The 14,635-nt window shown below is 46.3% G+C and overlaps 1 protein-coding gene across 1 annotated transcript in view; it reads right to left on the bottom strand.

The window, feature by feature from the left end:
* Positions 1-14,635, bottom strand: part of LOC104506196 (multiple epidermal growth factor-like domains protein 6) — a 66,984-nt gene that overhangs the window by 14,804 nt on the left and 37,545 nt on the right. Inside the window, 7 exon segments of the mRNA XM_010147070.1 lie at positions 373-501; positions 729-857; positions 1,896-2,021; positions 2,513-2,641; positions 4,299-4,427; positions 9,175-9,291; positions 13,137-13,265. Coding sequence (XP_010145372.1) covers positions 373-501; positions 729-857; positions 1,896-2,021; positions 2,513-2,641; positions 4,299-4,427; positions 9,175-9,291; positions 13,137-13,265 — 888 coding nt within the window.

Below are 14,635 nucleotides of genomic sequence, written 5' to 3'. Positions count from 1 at the left end.
CAGGAATAGACAGCCTCTCACAGGGACAAGGCCAACAGAAAGCAGAGCTGCTGCTTTATCTACGGCACAGCGATGGCTGCGGGCAGGAGCTGGGCTGACCTGGCATCTCCTCAGTCTATTTGTGTCCAGTTTAGCTGTCAGCCACTCCCCGCCAACCTGAGAGGGCAAACGTTGCTGCCCAGCCGCGCCAGGCACAGCCGTCAGAACCAACCAACCGTTGGGGTGATTAACACGCAGCCCTTGCCCATCTTCACCACTGTGAGGTTGTTGCCTCCTCCCTCTTCAGGCATTGATTATATCAACTGGTTTTTATTTAAGAAATTAATTTCTTAATTTACAAGGAAAGTATTCACATCCTTATAACAAACATACCTTTCTCACAGCCGTAGCCGGTGAATCCGGGAGGACAGCCGCACTCGCCCGTCAGGTGATGGCAGGGGGCACCCGCAGGACAGCGGCACCGCTGGGCACAGCCCATGCCATAGCGGCCCGGCAAGCAAGCTGCAACGGTGCAACCGATTCTCGTTAGTCCATGGGGCTAGGGCCAGAAGGATGGTGCAAAACTACACCCCCTCCAACGGATATGCTGCACCCATCCCCGTGAACACTTCCAGACCAACCCCGGGAAGCAACAGGGGAATGAAAGGATCCTGTCACCAGCTCTCTATCCAGGAGGAATGTCTGCACCAACCTGAACTTTCCTCCTTAGAAGCCCAGCAGACACTCACGTTTGTCACAGTGCCTCCCTCGCCAGCCCTTTTCACAGTGACACGCTCCCGTTTGATGGTGGCAGGACAAGCCGTGTACGCAGTCACACCGCTCCTCGCACCGCTTGCCAAAAAGTCCCGGGGGGCAGACTGCGAGGAGAAGCAGAGAGAGCAGAGAGATGTTTCCTGCAGCACAGGAAGCATCCGTCACGGGCAACTGAGCCAATATTGTCCTTCTTGCACATGGCAACATATATTCAGAACATAGCATGCCCAGAAAATAGCACTGAAAAAATACATTAAAAACATTAAAAGCATTTAGCATTCACTTGAAAGTTTGCAGACTTAGTCAGAGTCTAGAGTACTAATCCAGATAGTGCCTACAGAGATGGAGATGCCATTCACTGCCACACAGAGGGACAGCCGTCTGAACAGGGACAACGTGCGGTGTCCACGTACTGCCTTCCACCTCGCCAGTCAGTGTGACCACCCACCTCACCCGTCTCTGCAAAGGGATCAAAGAGAAAGCGAGGCCTGAAGAAAAGGAAGGTGGGCACTGCAAAGGCTTTACAGGTCACGCTCTGAGAGACCTTAGCACCTCATGAGACATCAGAAAATCGCCTGTGGCTTGCAAATGTCCCAGCACCTCAGTGACAGAGCTGAAAGCAAGTTTCAAGTCATCTGGTATCTACTGCTTAGGAGATTTCTATTTCAGGGATTTACATGGATCTAAACATCCCAGACAGCTACGTCAACACTAGGCAATCTGGACCACATGCAAGGTAGGTACAATCTGAACCCTTGCAGTCCAATTTGCTGAGTTCCCCCCAGTGACCCACACAAACACAGCAGCGTGCAGCAGATCTGGCAAACTGTCTTTACAACTCACTCCCTTTCGTGTGTGGTTCCTTGTACCCGTAAGGTAGAACACCTTCACTTCTTAGCAGGCAGGGAACAGAAGTAGAGGGGATAAAATGATTTGAACAAGGGCATGTGTTTGTGGTTGGGCACAGACCTGACCCTCCCAAAACACATTGTGAGTGCTCACACCAGTGTTATTTCTTACTGTCCTACAGCGTAACAAAAAATTAAGACATAAACCAGACATGGACTTCATCCTGTGGAGGCAGAAAAGGCTGATTGCAGAGAGTGTTAAAATAAAGCACCCACAGAGGGAAGCCCTCTTACCAACATCACAGCCGTCCCCAGTCCAGCCGGCATGGCAGATGCATTTCCCCGAGTGCTGGTCACAAACGCCATGGTGGCAGGTACAGTTCTGCTCACAGCCCTCTCCGGACCTCCCATCCCCACACTCTGAAACGAGACGGGGACACTAATGGGACGCCAGGCTGGAGGGGCTCCAGGGACAAGACATATGCCTCTGAAATATGGTGAGCCACCTAAGCTGGCCCTAAAAACCTTCAGTGTGGGAGATTTTGAAGTCTCCCTTAGCAAAATTCTCTAGAAATAAATTTTCCTCTTGCAGGATTTAGTAACTATTTCTTCTCAAACTGAGTTCATTACTTATCTTGCCTTCCCCAAGGGACAGAGAATAGCTTATTCTTCCCCTTCGTCCAGGAAGTCTCTAGCACCACAGCACATTAAAGTGCCAAAACTGTAATTCCCCTCAGTCTCTGAACAACCCTCACTTTTTCAACATCTCCACACCCCGTGCTTGCCATCCCTTTGCCCCTCCTTTCTCCTTTTTTCTGGGCTGTCTCAAACCAGACCTCACCAGAACTGAATTTCCTTGCAGAGGGACTGAAATGAGGTGCTGGAGGAACGTAGCACATGATAAGACTCACTCAGCTCACACGCTATCCCCATCCATCCCTGGGGACACTGGCACTCGCCCGTCACCCGGTCACACGTCGCCTGGCCGTGGCAGATGCAGGGCTGTAGGCAGTTTGCACCATACCATCCAGCAGGACAGGCTGCAAGAGGAGACACGACAAAACCCTTCCATTAAGGAGTGCAGAAGGATGCAGGTTAAGCACCACCTTTCCCAGCTTACACCCCTTCTCATCCCAGGGATCACGGAGATGCTGTGCGAGGTACAACTGAGTAAAAATGGGGCCACAACTGATAAGGAATTACACAGACAAGTCTAACTCTCACCTGGGAACAAAACAGGTAATGAAGTGAATTATCTATGACCCACCAAATGGTTTTGAGATTTTCTGTTCACAACTACAAAAAACATCTCTTGGTTCCTACCGGCTTTCTCAACACCAAGGAGCGGAGTCACCAATTTCCTTTTTTTTTCAGTATTTCTCTCTAGTCCTCTTAAAATCACAACTCCTTTTTTAACTGATCCTGCTATCCACAGCTACCTGATGATGTTTTACAGTTTACCTAATTTAAATTAAGAAGTTTATTAATTCATCACTATCAGATCCTATGGATAGAACTTAATTTTTCCAGCACAAAAAATGTACACCTCTGCTTTGCCAGCACCTTTTGAAGATGCTAACAGGAGCAAGTTCTCACTCTGCAAAAGTAGAGTCACCAGAGGATGGCGCTCTCACCCATCCTCACAGGCTGCTTCTACCTCCTTACTCTCAAAGAGAAATCCCCAAACACATAATTAAACAAAAAGGGGATGTTTGACAATGTCTTTGCATTTAACAGCTTTTTTCTAACCTTTGCTTTGGATTTTTATTTGAGGCCTTCATACAAACCAGAAAATTTTAGGTTGTGTCGTACATGTCATCATGAAGAACGATTTTGTGCCTTCCTAATTTTTTATTCCTCCATGGAAAGAGCTCTCCATATTAGGTTTTAAAGGGGACCCACTTAAATTATATATTCCTCCACCACTACCAGCTTTCATCCCCTTTCCCTAAGCACCCTCTCAGGGTGCTGAAGGGCAGCTGCTGCTTGCGTGAAGATGCTGACTCCAAATCCCCGCTCACCCAGGAGCATCCGCAGCAGCAAGAGCCCCACAGGCCTGCAACCTGCTTACAGAGCCAGGGACCTCCTGGGGGAGGCACAGGAAAAGGAGCCTGCTGCCACGGGGATGGATAGCCGTCTAATGGCTTGGATACAGGGGATTAGGAGGCGAAATGTAAGCCTCAGTGCAACCTTTCTTTGCCAGCCTCTTTTCTTAAGACCCTTGGAGTTGGGCTTGTGTTTGAGTCATACGTATTGGCCTAACTGCCAAGGCTGGAAGTCCCAATGCCTTTCACATGTTCTGGATTTAGCCTACGTCTGGAACAGCGTACAGTAATGACGAGGATCAGCTGGGTGTACGGGATGGGAAAGCAGGCCATAGAAAAGAAACAGGGTTTTGTTTCAGTGTCATAAATGGGAATTTTATGGACCTTTCTCCCTTAATCAGCCAGCCTTCAAAACCACTTCTCTTTCCAGTTTATGACTGTTTCTCTGCCCCATGTACACTGAGCTCCTACACCCGGCCCCTACAACACAGCATCACAGACTTATTTAATGGACTGAGCTGCGTGATTGTGCAGACACAAAACCAATGACAACACAGGGCAATGAGCTGATAATTAAAATACCAACAAAGCTGCCTGAGCAGAAGTTTTATTTTTCCCTCCTATAACTGGGGGTTTGATTTTCCAACCGTACCTTCCTGGCAGGTGGCTCCTTTCCAGCCCGGGCTACAAAGGCACATCCCTGTTACATGATGACAGAGCGCTCCGTTGTGACAGTGACATGAGTGGCTACAGCCTGGCCCGTAGCTGTCCCCCTGGCAGGCTGCAATGAGAAAAGTCCATCAAACCCCATCAGGAGGTGTCAAAGGATACATCATAGAGAGCAAACCCAAGACACAACCCAACGCTGGGGAAATCACACCGAAACTGGCTTCTGTTGACACACTTTTCACATCAGAAGGGTGCCTAAGTCCATAGATTAGCCATGCCTTACGCTAAGTAACACAGCTTAAAAATATGTATCATAGCGTGTTCTGAAGAGGGTTTTATGGAATGGCGGAATCACTGGGGTGATGGATCAGCTGTCATCCCCTGCCCTGCAGAATGTCTTTGTGCTAAACTAATGGTCCAGCAGAACCACCAGCTTGACAGCCCAGGTATTTATTTGCATCCTGGTAAAGGACCTGACAACTGCATTGTTTTCAGTGTTCATTTTTCACAGCTGGATGACTTCGCTCACCCAGAGTCTCATTCTTTGGTCAGAGAGGAGCGATATTTTCAACGCATTCGGTTAAGCAGCTGGCTCCCCGGTGAAAACTTAAAGCAGACACCATAGGCTTGCTGCAGCCCTGTTTTCAGTGCTGCTGCCTATGAAAAATGGCAGTGATAAAATTCCTGTAGTCTCCATTGCACTGGAGAGTTGGATAGCTTTAAACGGTGGTAAACAGACAGTTCTGCTACCCTGTTTTCTTCAGGTATCACCCAAGAAGTTGGATAACCTCCTTGTGTTGTTTCTGTGCCGACCTTGCAGAGACTCCCCTTCACTTGCACGAAGCTGTCAGCCTCTTGTGCCTGCAGTGCTGCTAGCATGCACTGCAGAGGAAAAAACCAAGCCGTGATCCCTGATCCAGAAGTGTGTCCTCCACTTGCTGAATGTGACATCTCCCAGGATCAGACCCAAACAGTGACTTTCCACCAAAACCTCTATGCCTTGGAGGGTGTCAGCATGCAAAACAAGATGCCGCGCTGTGGGAAGACACGTCCCTGGGGTCCAAAGGGAGGCGTGAAAACATCTTGACCTCAGGGGTGAACTTGGTTGACAGTATCTGACCCATTCTTAGCCCTTTTCTTCCCATCTGAGGACTTCCAGCCTCCTGACACGGTTCTCACAGACACCATTTCTCCCAGGACTTCTTTTCAACAGGGTTCATTTTTGTCATCGCTTGGACCTCATCCACACTGAAACCACAAGAAAGTGCAGGAGCTCAGTCCCATCAAAGTTTGTTCTGCAAATGAGGCTTGGCTGCCAAGTTAAAAGTTCAGCCCATCCTACAGAGCCCTGGCTCGGTTTTGGGAGCAGAACTAAATATTTCCACAATACAGACCAGAACTATGTCATAACCAAGCCAAAGGAAAAACGAGTTCATCACCAGGTCCCCTGACTGGTCACCAGTGGTTCGTGTGAGGTTTCTGGAGTATGCACGGAAAGCTCTCGTTATGCTTATTGAGAAGACAAAAGAGTTTTCCAGTGAAAATTCTGGTAAGAAAGCAGAAATTTCTGCAGAAGAAAATTTTAATTATTCTATTGGGTGGATAGAAACTTTTTTTAACTTCTTGGTAGGACAATCCTGGTTATCAAAGTCTTCTGAAGATGAAGGTAACAAGTGATATATTGAAGCTGTTTTACAAAATTCAAAGTACTGGACAAATATCCCCAGGCCTTTCCCCTTTCTTCATGGTGAATGCAAAGGGAAGAAGCAATAGAAAGGTTTAATTTATTACAATTCTTCCTGCTTCAAATTTTTCTTCTCGGTGCCTTTCCTTTGCGAGTGGAGGATTTATTCATTTGCAGTCTTCAAAATCCATTTTTGTATGCCGAGTATGGAACACATGAACCTGGAGATTTTCTTCCAGACTGGAAGTCAATAGCCATCACAAGTGTCAGGGAGCACAGGGAAATGATGGGCACTAAGACCCTATAGGGGGGTGCCCAGAAGCTTTGATTTCATGCATGAGCTCCTGTGGATTATTCTCCCCAGAATGAAGCTTCAGCTTTAAAAGAACAGGGCATTTGCAAAGGCAAGTGTTCAGACACCACAAAATATCAAACCCCTGGTTATCAGCACCCCTGAGCAGAGAGACACTGGCAGAACCCATCTTTCCATACTCATCTACTTTGCAAACCAGTGTGGTCTCTTTCTTACCACAAGGAACTGCTTCAGTCAAGATCCTGCTGAGGCCAAACAGATCCAGAAAGGCATGGTTTTGGTACTAATAGGATCAGGGCAAAATGCAGATACCGAATTGTGATCAGCTTCTACAGTCCATGTGCAACATGGGATTTTCTTGGGCGTTTTGGGTTGGTTTTTGGGGGTTTTTTTGACAGCAAAATCTGGATAAGTTTGTACAGAGGAAGGAAGGTTACATCTCTGGCACACCGAGATGCCAAACATCAAGTCCTCACTTCTGTATCACTGAGTCATCATGACACTCATTGACACAGTTTATTTGACAAAACAAACAAAGAAAACCCACACCAAAAGCAACCAACCAAAACAAAACAAAACCCAAGCAACATATTTTTCCTAAACTTCTTTTCTTGGAAACTGAAAATATCTTGTGAGGACACTCAAATCCAGAGTGTCTCAAATTTCCTCCCAGAACAAAAATATCACCTAAGATAAATTAAAAGTGAGGCAGAGCTTGCTTGGCAGGTTTCATCCCAGATTAATATAATTCATTTACAAGCAATTGAAAAACAGTCTTGTGATGGAGAGCGTTAGGCAGCTTCAACAAAAGGCATTACAGACTGTATTGCCCGTAATCAGATAGCAGTGCATAAAATGCCCTGCATGGCCAGCTTAAGATCAATTCAAATCCCATGATGTCAAAATTATTCCCAAATATCCTGCAGCACATTGCTTGCAATCTGATTACTTGAACACGAGTGCTGTCCCTTCCAGCTGCTAAGGCTGGCGAGTCCCAGGAACTGGCAAGGTGAATATTAAACACCCAGTGAAGATGGGGAGTGTTGAGCTGGCGTCTCTAACCCATGGTTGCCTTACTCCCGCAGCAGCTTTGGAGCCTGGCCAAGGTCCAGTCTTAAAATCAAAATGAAGACTCATCATTTAGCCAAGAGAAAAGGAGATTACCCTCTGCACCATTGACTGACCTTGCTCTTTTACTTACAGGCAAAGGAGACCTCAGGGGCTTTGGCATCTTTGCCAGCATGAGGGATAAATCAACCCGGCATAAAGCTCTAATAGCTGCAGTGCAAGAGAATAAATAGTGTTTTTTCCTCATGTGAGTAGAGAGGGGCACAGAAGGCTGTTGGAAAGAGTTGCATTTCTTAACTGAATTTAATGAAATATGTAGGAAAAAATCTTCCCATCCCTAATGCAGTCTAAGGAGCAGGGAAGGGTCAAGGTGACATGTGGCTAATCCTGTGGCTTGGCTGAAGGACAGTAAAAGTGGGCTGCAACCAAGAAGCAAACACTGTACCTCTTCAGCAGCACCTGTTTTGCTCTGTGGTAGGGCTACATGGCTCTGGCTCTGCATTTATTTCACAGCCAGCTCATGAACCTACACCCCATGACCACCACTGTTTTCAGGCGGTGGGAGACAGCAGAGCTAAGCATTCCTATGGGGAGCCATGAGGAGGCAAGGAGGACTGCAACAGTGGGATGTGTACAGAAGCATCTAAAAAGTGGAAAGATTCACCTGCATTGACCCTCCTGTAAATCCAAAGAGCAGGGGATTTTGCAGGGGAAGCCCTTTCAGAAGGCAGGCTGTGTTGAGGGCTGGGAGGGGGGCAAATGAGGGTAAAAATATTATGAAGAGCAAGCACAGCCCTTAAACAGGGCTGATGATAACATGGCATACAGCTGGAGAGCAGAGTAGTTTCAACAGAAGTATCATTTCTGCCTATGCTCTAAACGAAACCAGTTTTCTATGCAGAAATCTGCAACCTATGGATCAAAGAAGTCATACGAAAGTGTTCACTAACAATGAAAATTGGCTCCTTTTGGAGCTGCTTTGGACCCTAGCTCTACAACGCGGTCCTGCAGACGGCAGTCATATTTCAAAAGGAAGCACAGACCATGACATCATCCTAAAGTGAAACTAGGAAGTTGAGAGACTAAAACATAAAAAGCTAAAATACCCAACCCGTAGTTGCTAAGTTTTACAAATAGGATCAGTGATCTCTATATGCAGTGCCATGTAGCTAAAGAAAATAGCTTAATTTCCCATGATGTGTAGTTAACAATTTCTCAGAAAAGCCAATTTTATATATGCATACACAGAAACACACAAAAAAACCTTATTAGCTTAAGTATTGTGAAATAATCCACACTTGTGAAAATCTAGGAAGTTGACTTAAAAAGAAGCCAAAAAACAAAAACCAAAACCAACTAACTTCTCTAAGAATGATTTATAAAACTATTCTGTCGTGTTCAAGTAACAAAATAGTCCTGGCTCTGACTTGTCCACTTTGCACATTGATGATCTGTCACTTTACGATTGATAATTAGATGAGATGCACCAGGAAGAGAGCTACAACCTTTCACCTCAACGTTGCACAAAACCAAAAAGCAGAGATGCGTCACATGGTAGATGACAGCTCTGCCATTTAAAACCCGATGCTTGTAACGTTTGCCAAGCGCCAAGAGCAGTTAAAAAGTTTATTATTTACACAGCTACCAAAAACTGTCTCCTTTTCTAGCACCTTTGGAAAGGAACGTGACCTATCCACAAATGTACCCTGGCAGTTCCCCCTACACTCCCCGAAGAAACCCACGTTGGTGCTGAAAGGGTCGGCGGGCAGGGTGGTGAGCGCAGCCCGTACGTACACTGCTCGCAGGTCTCTCCCAGCCACCCGGGAAGGCAGTGGCATGTGCCCAGGACGTGGTTATTCCTGCACTTGCACACCTGGTGGCAGTCAAGCCCAAAGAATCCATCTGGACAAGCTGAAAATGCAAAACATCCATATTACAGCCAAGTTCCCGTTTCTTTTTTTTGTATGAACTTTATCTGAGATGTAAAACCACGCGTGGTGCACATCTTTTCACGGATGCTTTGTCACACGGCACTCGGTGACTACGCTTAAGAGCCAAAGTTGCTTCAGAGGTTAAGCCTGAGCAATTCTGCTACATGTATCTCAGCAAAACATGACCCATTTTACAGGAGCAAGATTTCTGCGTAGAAAAACAGGGCTGAGAATACTGAAAAACCATAAAACAGGAGAGAGAATGGATCTGGATTCACACATGCCAGTACTTGCACTTCTGGAATGGACAGAGGAGAAAGGAAATAATTCAGCATCACACAAGACCAGGAGGACACCCTTGCTGATCTCCCTGCCTTTTGAAATGCAAAACTTATGCTCAGAAACATTTTTTTTTCTTGACATCTTTCTACACATTTTTTTAACGGTGAACATAAGCCATAGTGTTGTAGTTCAGTGCTGAAATGAAAACCTGGCAAAGAGAAGGAGCAGAGAAAACCAAGACAAATTAAATGTAGCAAAACAACTCCAGGAGCTGAAGGAGCTCAATACCTACCATCTAGGACACGTAAGGAAGAGCAGCCCCATGGATTCAATTTACATCTGTACCAGTGTCAACAGCAGTGAAAATAAGCCACACCATCATCACCTTGCTGCGAATTATTCAGGGATTGACTGAACAAGGTCTCAGAAAACAGCAAGGAGCTGAAGGAGCTCAATACCTACCATCTAGGACACGTAAGGAAGAGCAGCCCCATGGATTCGATTTACATCTGCACCAGTGTCGACAGCAGTGAAAATAAGCCATCGGTGCCACACCATCATCACCTTGCTGTGAATTATTCAGGGGTTGACTGAACAAGGTCTCACAAAACAGCAGCCTGGAGCAACAGTATCTCCTGCTACTGGTTTGCTTGGAGAGTGTCCCATGCGGGCGGATGATGATGTGGCTTTGGCTGTTACCTGTATTACTAACAGGAGATGAACGTAGGTACGTGCCAATTTGCAGTGAATATTGCAAATACCTTCTGAGCTGCCACGCTGTCCTTCCTCTTCATGCTCTCTTCGGAGAACACAATCACATACAAGGTCTTGGGTTATACCTCTAAAATACTCACGCCTGGAGAACTGGAAGGTTTACCTCGATTCATTTAAAACTGAAGTATGACTGAAGCACCACCTCCAACACCTGGCACACACAAGCACAAGGGTGCTTCTCCCTTAGGCTGGCTGCCTTGCCAGGGATGACCCTTGGTTACTGCGTTATGTCAGCTGGTAACACAAATGCTCAAAATGACAAATACGGGCTCGCTTGCCCACGGTGCCATAAATCCTCCAAGAGCTTTCTACAGTTGCTAGCGGGCATCCACAGAGGCACAGTATGGTTAACTTCACTATAAAGAGAGATACTATAAAGGCCCAAACTGGAGACTTAGTAAGGGCTAAGATGACGTTAACAATGTTGAAAAATAGTAAGAAGAGATTATGGAAATTTGTGGCAAATAAAGAACTTGGAAATAGCCACTGAAGCAATGTTTTGCAATGAGGACTGGCACGTTAACCTGTGAAGCCCCACTGCATGCAGAAGGTAGGAAATTAATGAAAAGGAACAGCAGTACTTGGTGCCCACCTGGAAAAAGAAAAACAGTCCCAAAAAAAATCCCAAAGGCAAATTTTGAGACTTTTGCCATTTCAGCTTGAATCGGGATCCCTTGCTGCCACAACGCAAAATATCAGAAGCGGTGACAGACCGCAGGCTCAAACACGCTCATTGTGCAGGGGTGACACCGACATGGATCAATACAAGATTTTGCAAGATGCTGTCTTTTCTAGGGCCGAGAACTTAGAAGGCTGCAAAGGTTTTTGTCGTGATGGAAGAGTCACGCCCAGCCATGGGATGAAGCATCAGCAGCATGTGAGAAGCCTAAAGCAATGCAGCCACGCCGGGTCTCAGTGCCTACGTTCCTGTCTGCAAGGCGCAGAGCTGGGCTGACGTGGGTGGATCGCCAGGAGGACGGCAAAAAGCACATCCTCGCCAGAAGGAAACCCTGCCAGTCTCCGAGCTGCTACAGCTCCTCAGAGAGAAGGTGCCAAGAAGGTTCTACCGAGGGCAAACCACCCACGTTTTCCTTCGTCTTCATCTTTTGGAACCAGCCAAACTGTTCTGGCTGAAGCTTTCTACGTGAAAGGGTAACACAGGCCAGCTGAGAGCAGACACACTGCCTGCTTGAGAGAAAACACACAGAAACCAGGGTCTTAAGAATGGCAAGCACTAAATTGTACCCTCTCCTCTACAATATTCTTTCAGGAATTTAAAAAGATAAAAATGTCCAACATGACTGATTTGGAAGCTGAGACTTGCTTTATTTTTTTTTCTTTTCCAACAGACATCACCAGGCTTCTCCATAATCCTCACACCTACTTTGGTGAAGGGCATTTAGCCTCTTTGTCCCCATTCTGATCCTTGCTGGAATAGAAAGATTTACACCACACAGAGATGTATGGCTTTTCCAGTAAGGATAATAATTACAACAAAAGGGAAGACGTACAAAAAGAGTTCAACTAAATCAATTTTAAAAAGGACATAGTGGAGACACTATCAATTGTAAAGGCACACTTTGCAGCAGAACCCTGAGAAGAGTATTGTATAATAACTCCTGGTAGGAATGAGAGGGGAACAAGCACTACCTGAAGCCCAGTCAGTGAGGAGCTTGTTCCTGGTAAGGCTGTGGAGCATCTCCCTTCCCATCAGAGGGCAGCAGCTGCCCGCGAGTGCTGCCGCTTCCCCCCATGGTAAGCCGTAAGGCTGCCTTCAGAAACCTGCTGATAAAGCTGCTTTCTACGCAAAATAATCGTTATTTTGGTGTAATGATCATCATTTGTAGATTCTTCAATCATTTACACTTAAATAACTTTCATAACGTCTGACTAACTACGTGTTGTTTCTGTCGTATCCAACACCATATTTTCTATGATCTGTACAACGATGCAGCATGACAGCAAACCTCCTGAGACGGTACCCCAGCCTGACTCAGTAAGCGTCTAGGGAACCCAGTCCAACCTTTCCAACGCTTTACCAAATGACGAGGTAATAGAAAATGATCTGTTGGATTTATTGAAGTTAAAAGCATACTTGTTCTTAAAGAGTTCCTTTGGGACGACGCATGTAGTGACAGGTCAAGAGGTAATGGTTTTAAACTGAAAGAGGGGAGACTGAGATTGGATATCAGGAAGAGGTTCTTCCCGGAGAGGGTAGTGAAGCACTGGGACAGGTTGCCCAGAGAAGCTGTGGATGCCCCATCCCTGGAAGTGTCCAAGGCCAGGCTGGATGAGGCTTGGAGCACCCTGGTCTAGTGGAAGGTGTCCCTGCCCATGGCAGGGGGTTGGAACTAGATGGTCTTTAAGGTCCTTCCCAACCCAAACGAGTGATGATTCTGTGGACCTATGTTCTTCCTCTAAAACATTTCAGAGACACACTAGGAACAAGCAAGCATAAGACAGGACAAACAGCTTTCTGCTCAGTGTTACCGTACTAAGACACTGCATAAAAAGAGTCTTTGTGAAGATGTGATATGGCAGGGCCCTTCAGCACACATCTAATTTTTACCACGTTAAAACAAGTGCCCAAAGCTGGGGACACAGCCAAACTCTTTGGATGGAAACGCACATTTCAGTATCATCCTCCAATTAAGTTCAATGGCTTATTTAGATCAGGTGCTGTAAACTGTAAAACCAGCTCTCCCGTGACCCGGGAAAAATAACCCCGTCTGCATTAAACCCAAAAGGGACCAGGGGGAGCAGCAGTACCTCTTTCACAAAACGTTCCTGTCCAGCCCGCTGCGCAAGTACAGGCTCCGCTCACGTGGTCGCAGGCAGCTCCGTTCTGGCACTGACAGCTGTACTCACAGCTCAGGCCAAAGCTTCCCTCAGGACATCCTGCAGCAGAGGAACCAAAACCAGATGAGGAGTTAATTCTGGAGCAGATCAGGAATCAAGGGGGAATTTGTAGATACGTGGGAATGACTACTTCTAAAAGAAGAATCAAGGCATCATGGTAACACCTTAAAACTGATGTGATGCAGTGTTCTCCTTGGGGTCCAGGAAGTTGGGAGGCTTTTATTAAGGGCTGTTCTAGTACTGTAGTAGTCAGCCAGGGTGCTGAAAGCCTGAATTCTGCACAGAAAACTAACATCTACTGATAGTTGCGACGCCTGTGACTTCAGGGGTTCTGCTTGAGGACTCTTTGCACACTGGTCTGGAATTGGTTATGTGCACACCTCCTCTGGGACTTCATCAGCCAGGAGGGGAGAAGCTCCCAGCTTCTGCAACACCTTTTGAGGCCCTACCCTGTTTTCCTGCAAATCCTCCTTCCCCAGAAAGCTAGAGAAAATATGAAATCTGGTGGCTTCCTTTAGAAAGCTCCAAACTGAAAGCTGCATGCTTCACTTTCAGGCTCTGCTATGAAAAATTCAAGCGAAAACATTACATCTGGGGGACAGATTAACAATTACATTTCCACAGCAGTTAACATAAGGAGTTTTAGAAGATTTGTGTGGTGCTCAGCTATCTGAAGAAAGAAAACAACATTTGAGAACAAAAATAATTTCTTTCAGGATTATAGGAAAATCAATTAAGAATAGGGCCAGTTGCCTAATTCACATTAGATATTTTGGACAGGCTGAAATACAGAGATATACTTGGCTAAACACAATATTCCAGGGCCTCTACTCATGTTCGAAGATCTTGTGAACTCCCTTCTAAATAAGTTAGGCAGGTTATTGCCAGATCTCTTTTAAAACTGTACGATTTTAGCATTTACATCAACAAAGTGATTTTCAGGCCATCTGGAAAGAATCACAGAAAAAGACAAGGATCTTCCAAGGCAACACTGAGTCTGGAATAAAGCGATGGGTTCGGTGCTGCCTATGCGGAGCCTCAGGTGGGCACTGAGAGGATCTGCTGTGAATTTGGTCACTCCTGCAAGGGACTCCGTGCTAGCTAGAGCAAACCCCTGTGGTTGATCCCCCTCAGTGTTAACTTTTCACTTGAAATTTCAGAGTCCAGGGGATCTATGCAAGGGAACAAGTGTTCCAGTGGAGTAATAGGTGTGGGGATCTCAGCTGAGCTTTCTCCCATCTTAGAGCGTTTAGCCCAGAGCTGAGACTTTCAAGGTGATGGCAACAGGTCAGCACACTTCACAAACGATTTTGTAGTCCACGTCAGAGAGAACGTGCCATCTACTTGAGCAGGCGCAGGCTGCTGCAATGCATGCTGAGATAGATCCACCCCGCCGGAGAACCTGAGCT

The sequence above is a fragment of the Eurypyga helias genome, unplaced genomic scaffold (assembly GCF_000690775.1).
Source record: "Eurypyga helias isolate BGI_N326 unplaced genomic scaffold, ASM69077v1 scaffold1012, whole genome shotgun sequence".
Classification (NCBI taxonomy): domain Eukaryota; kingdom Metazoa; phylum Chordata; class Aves; order Eurypygiformes; family Eurypygidae; genus Eurypyga; species Eurypyga helias.
This window is presented reverse-complemented; position numbering and strand designations above follow the sequence as displayed.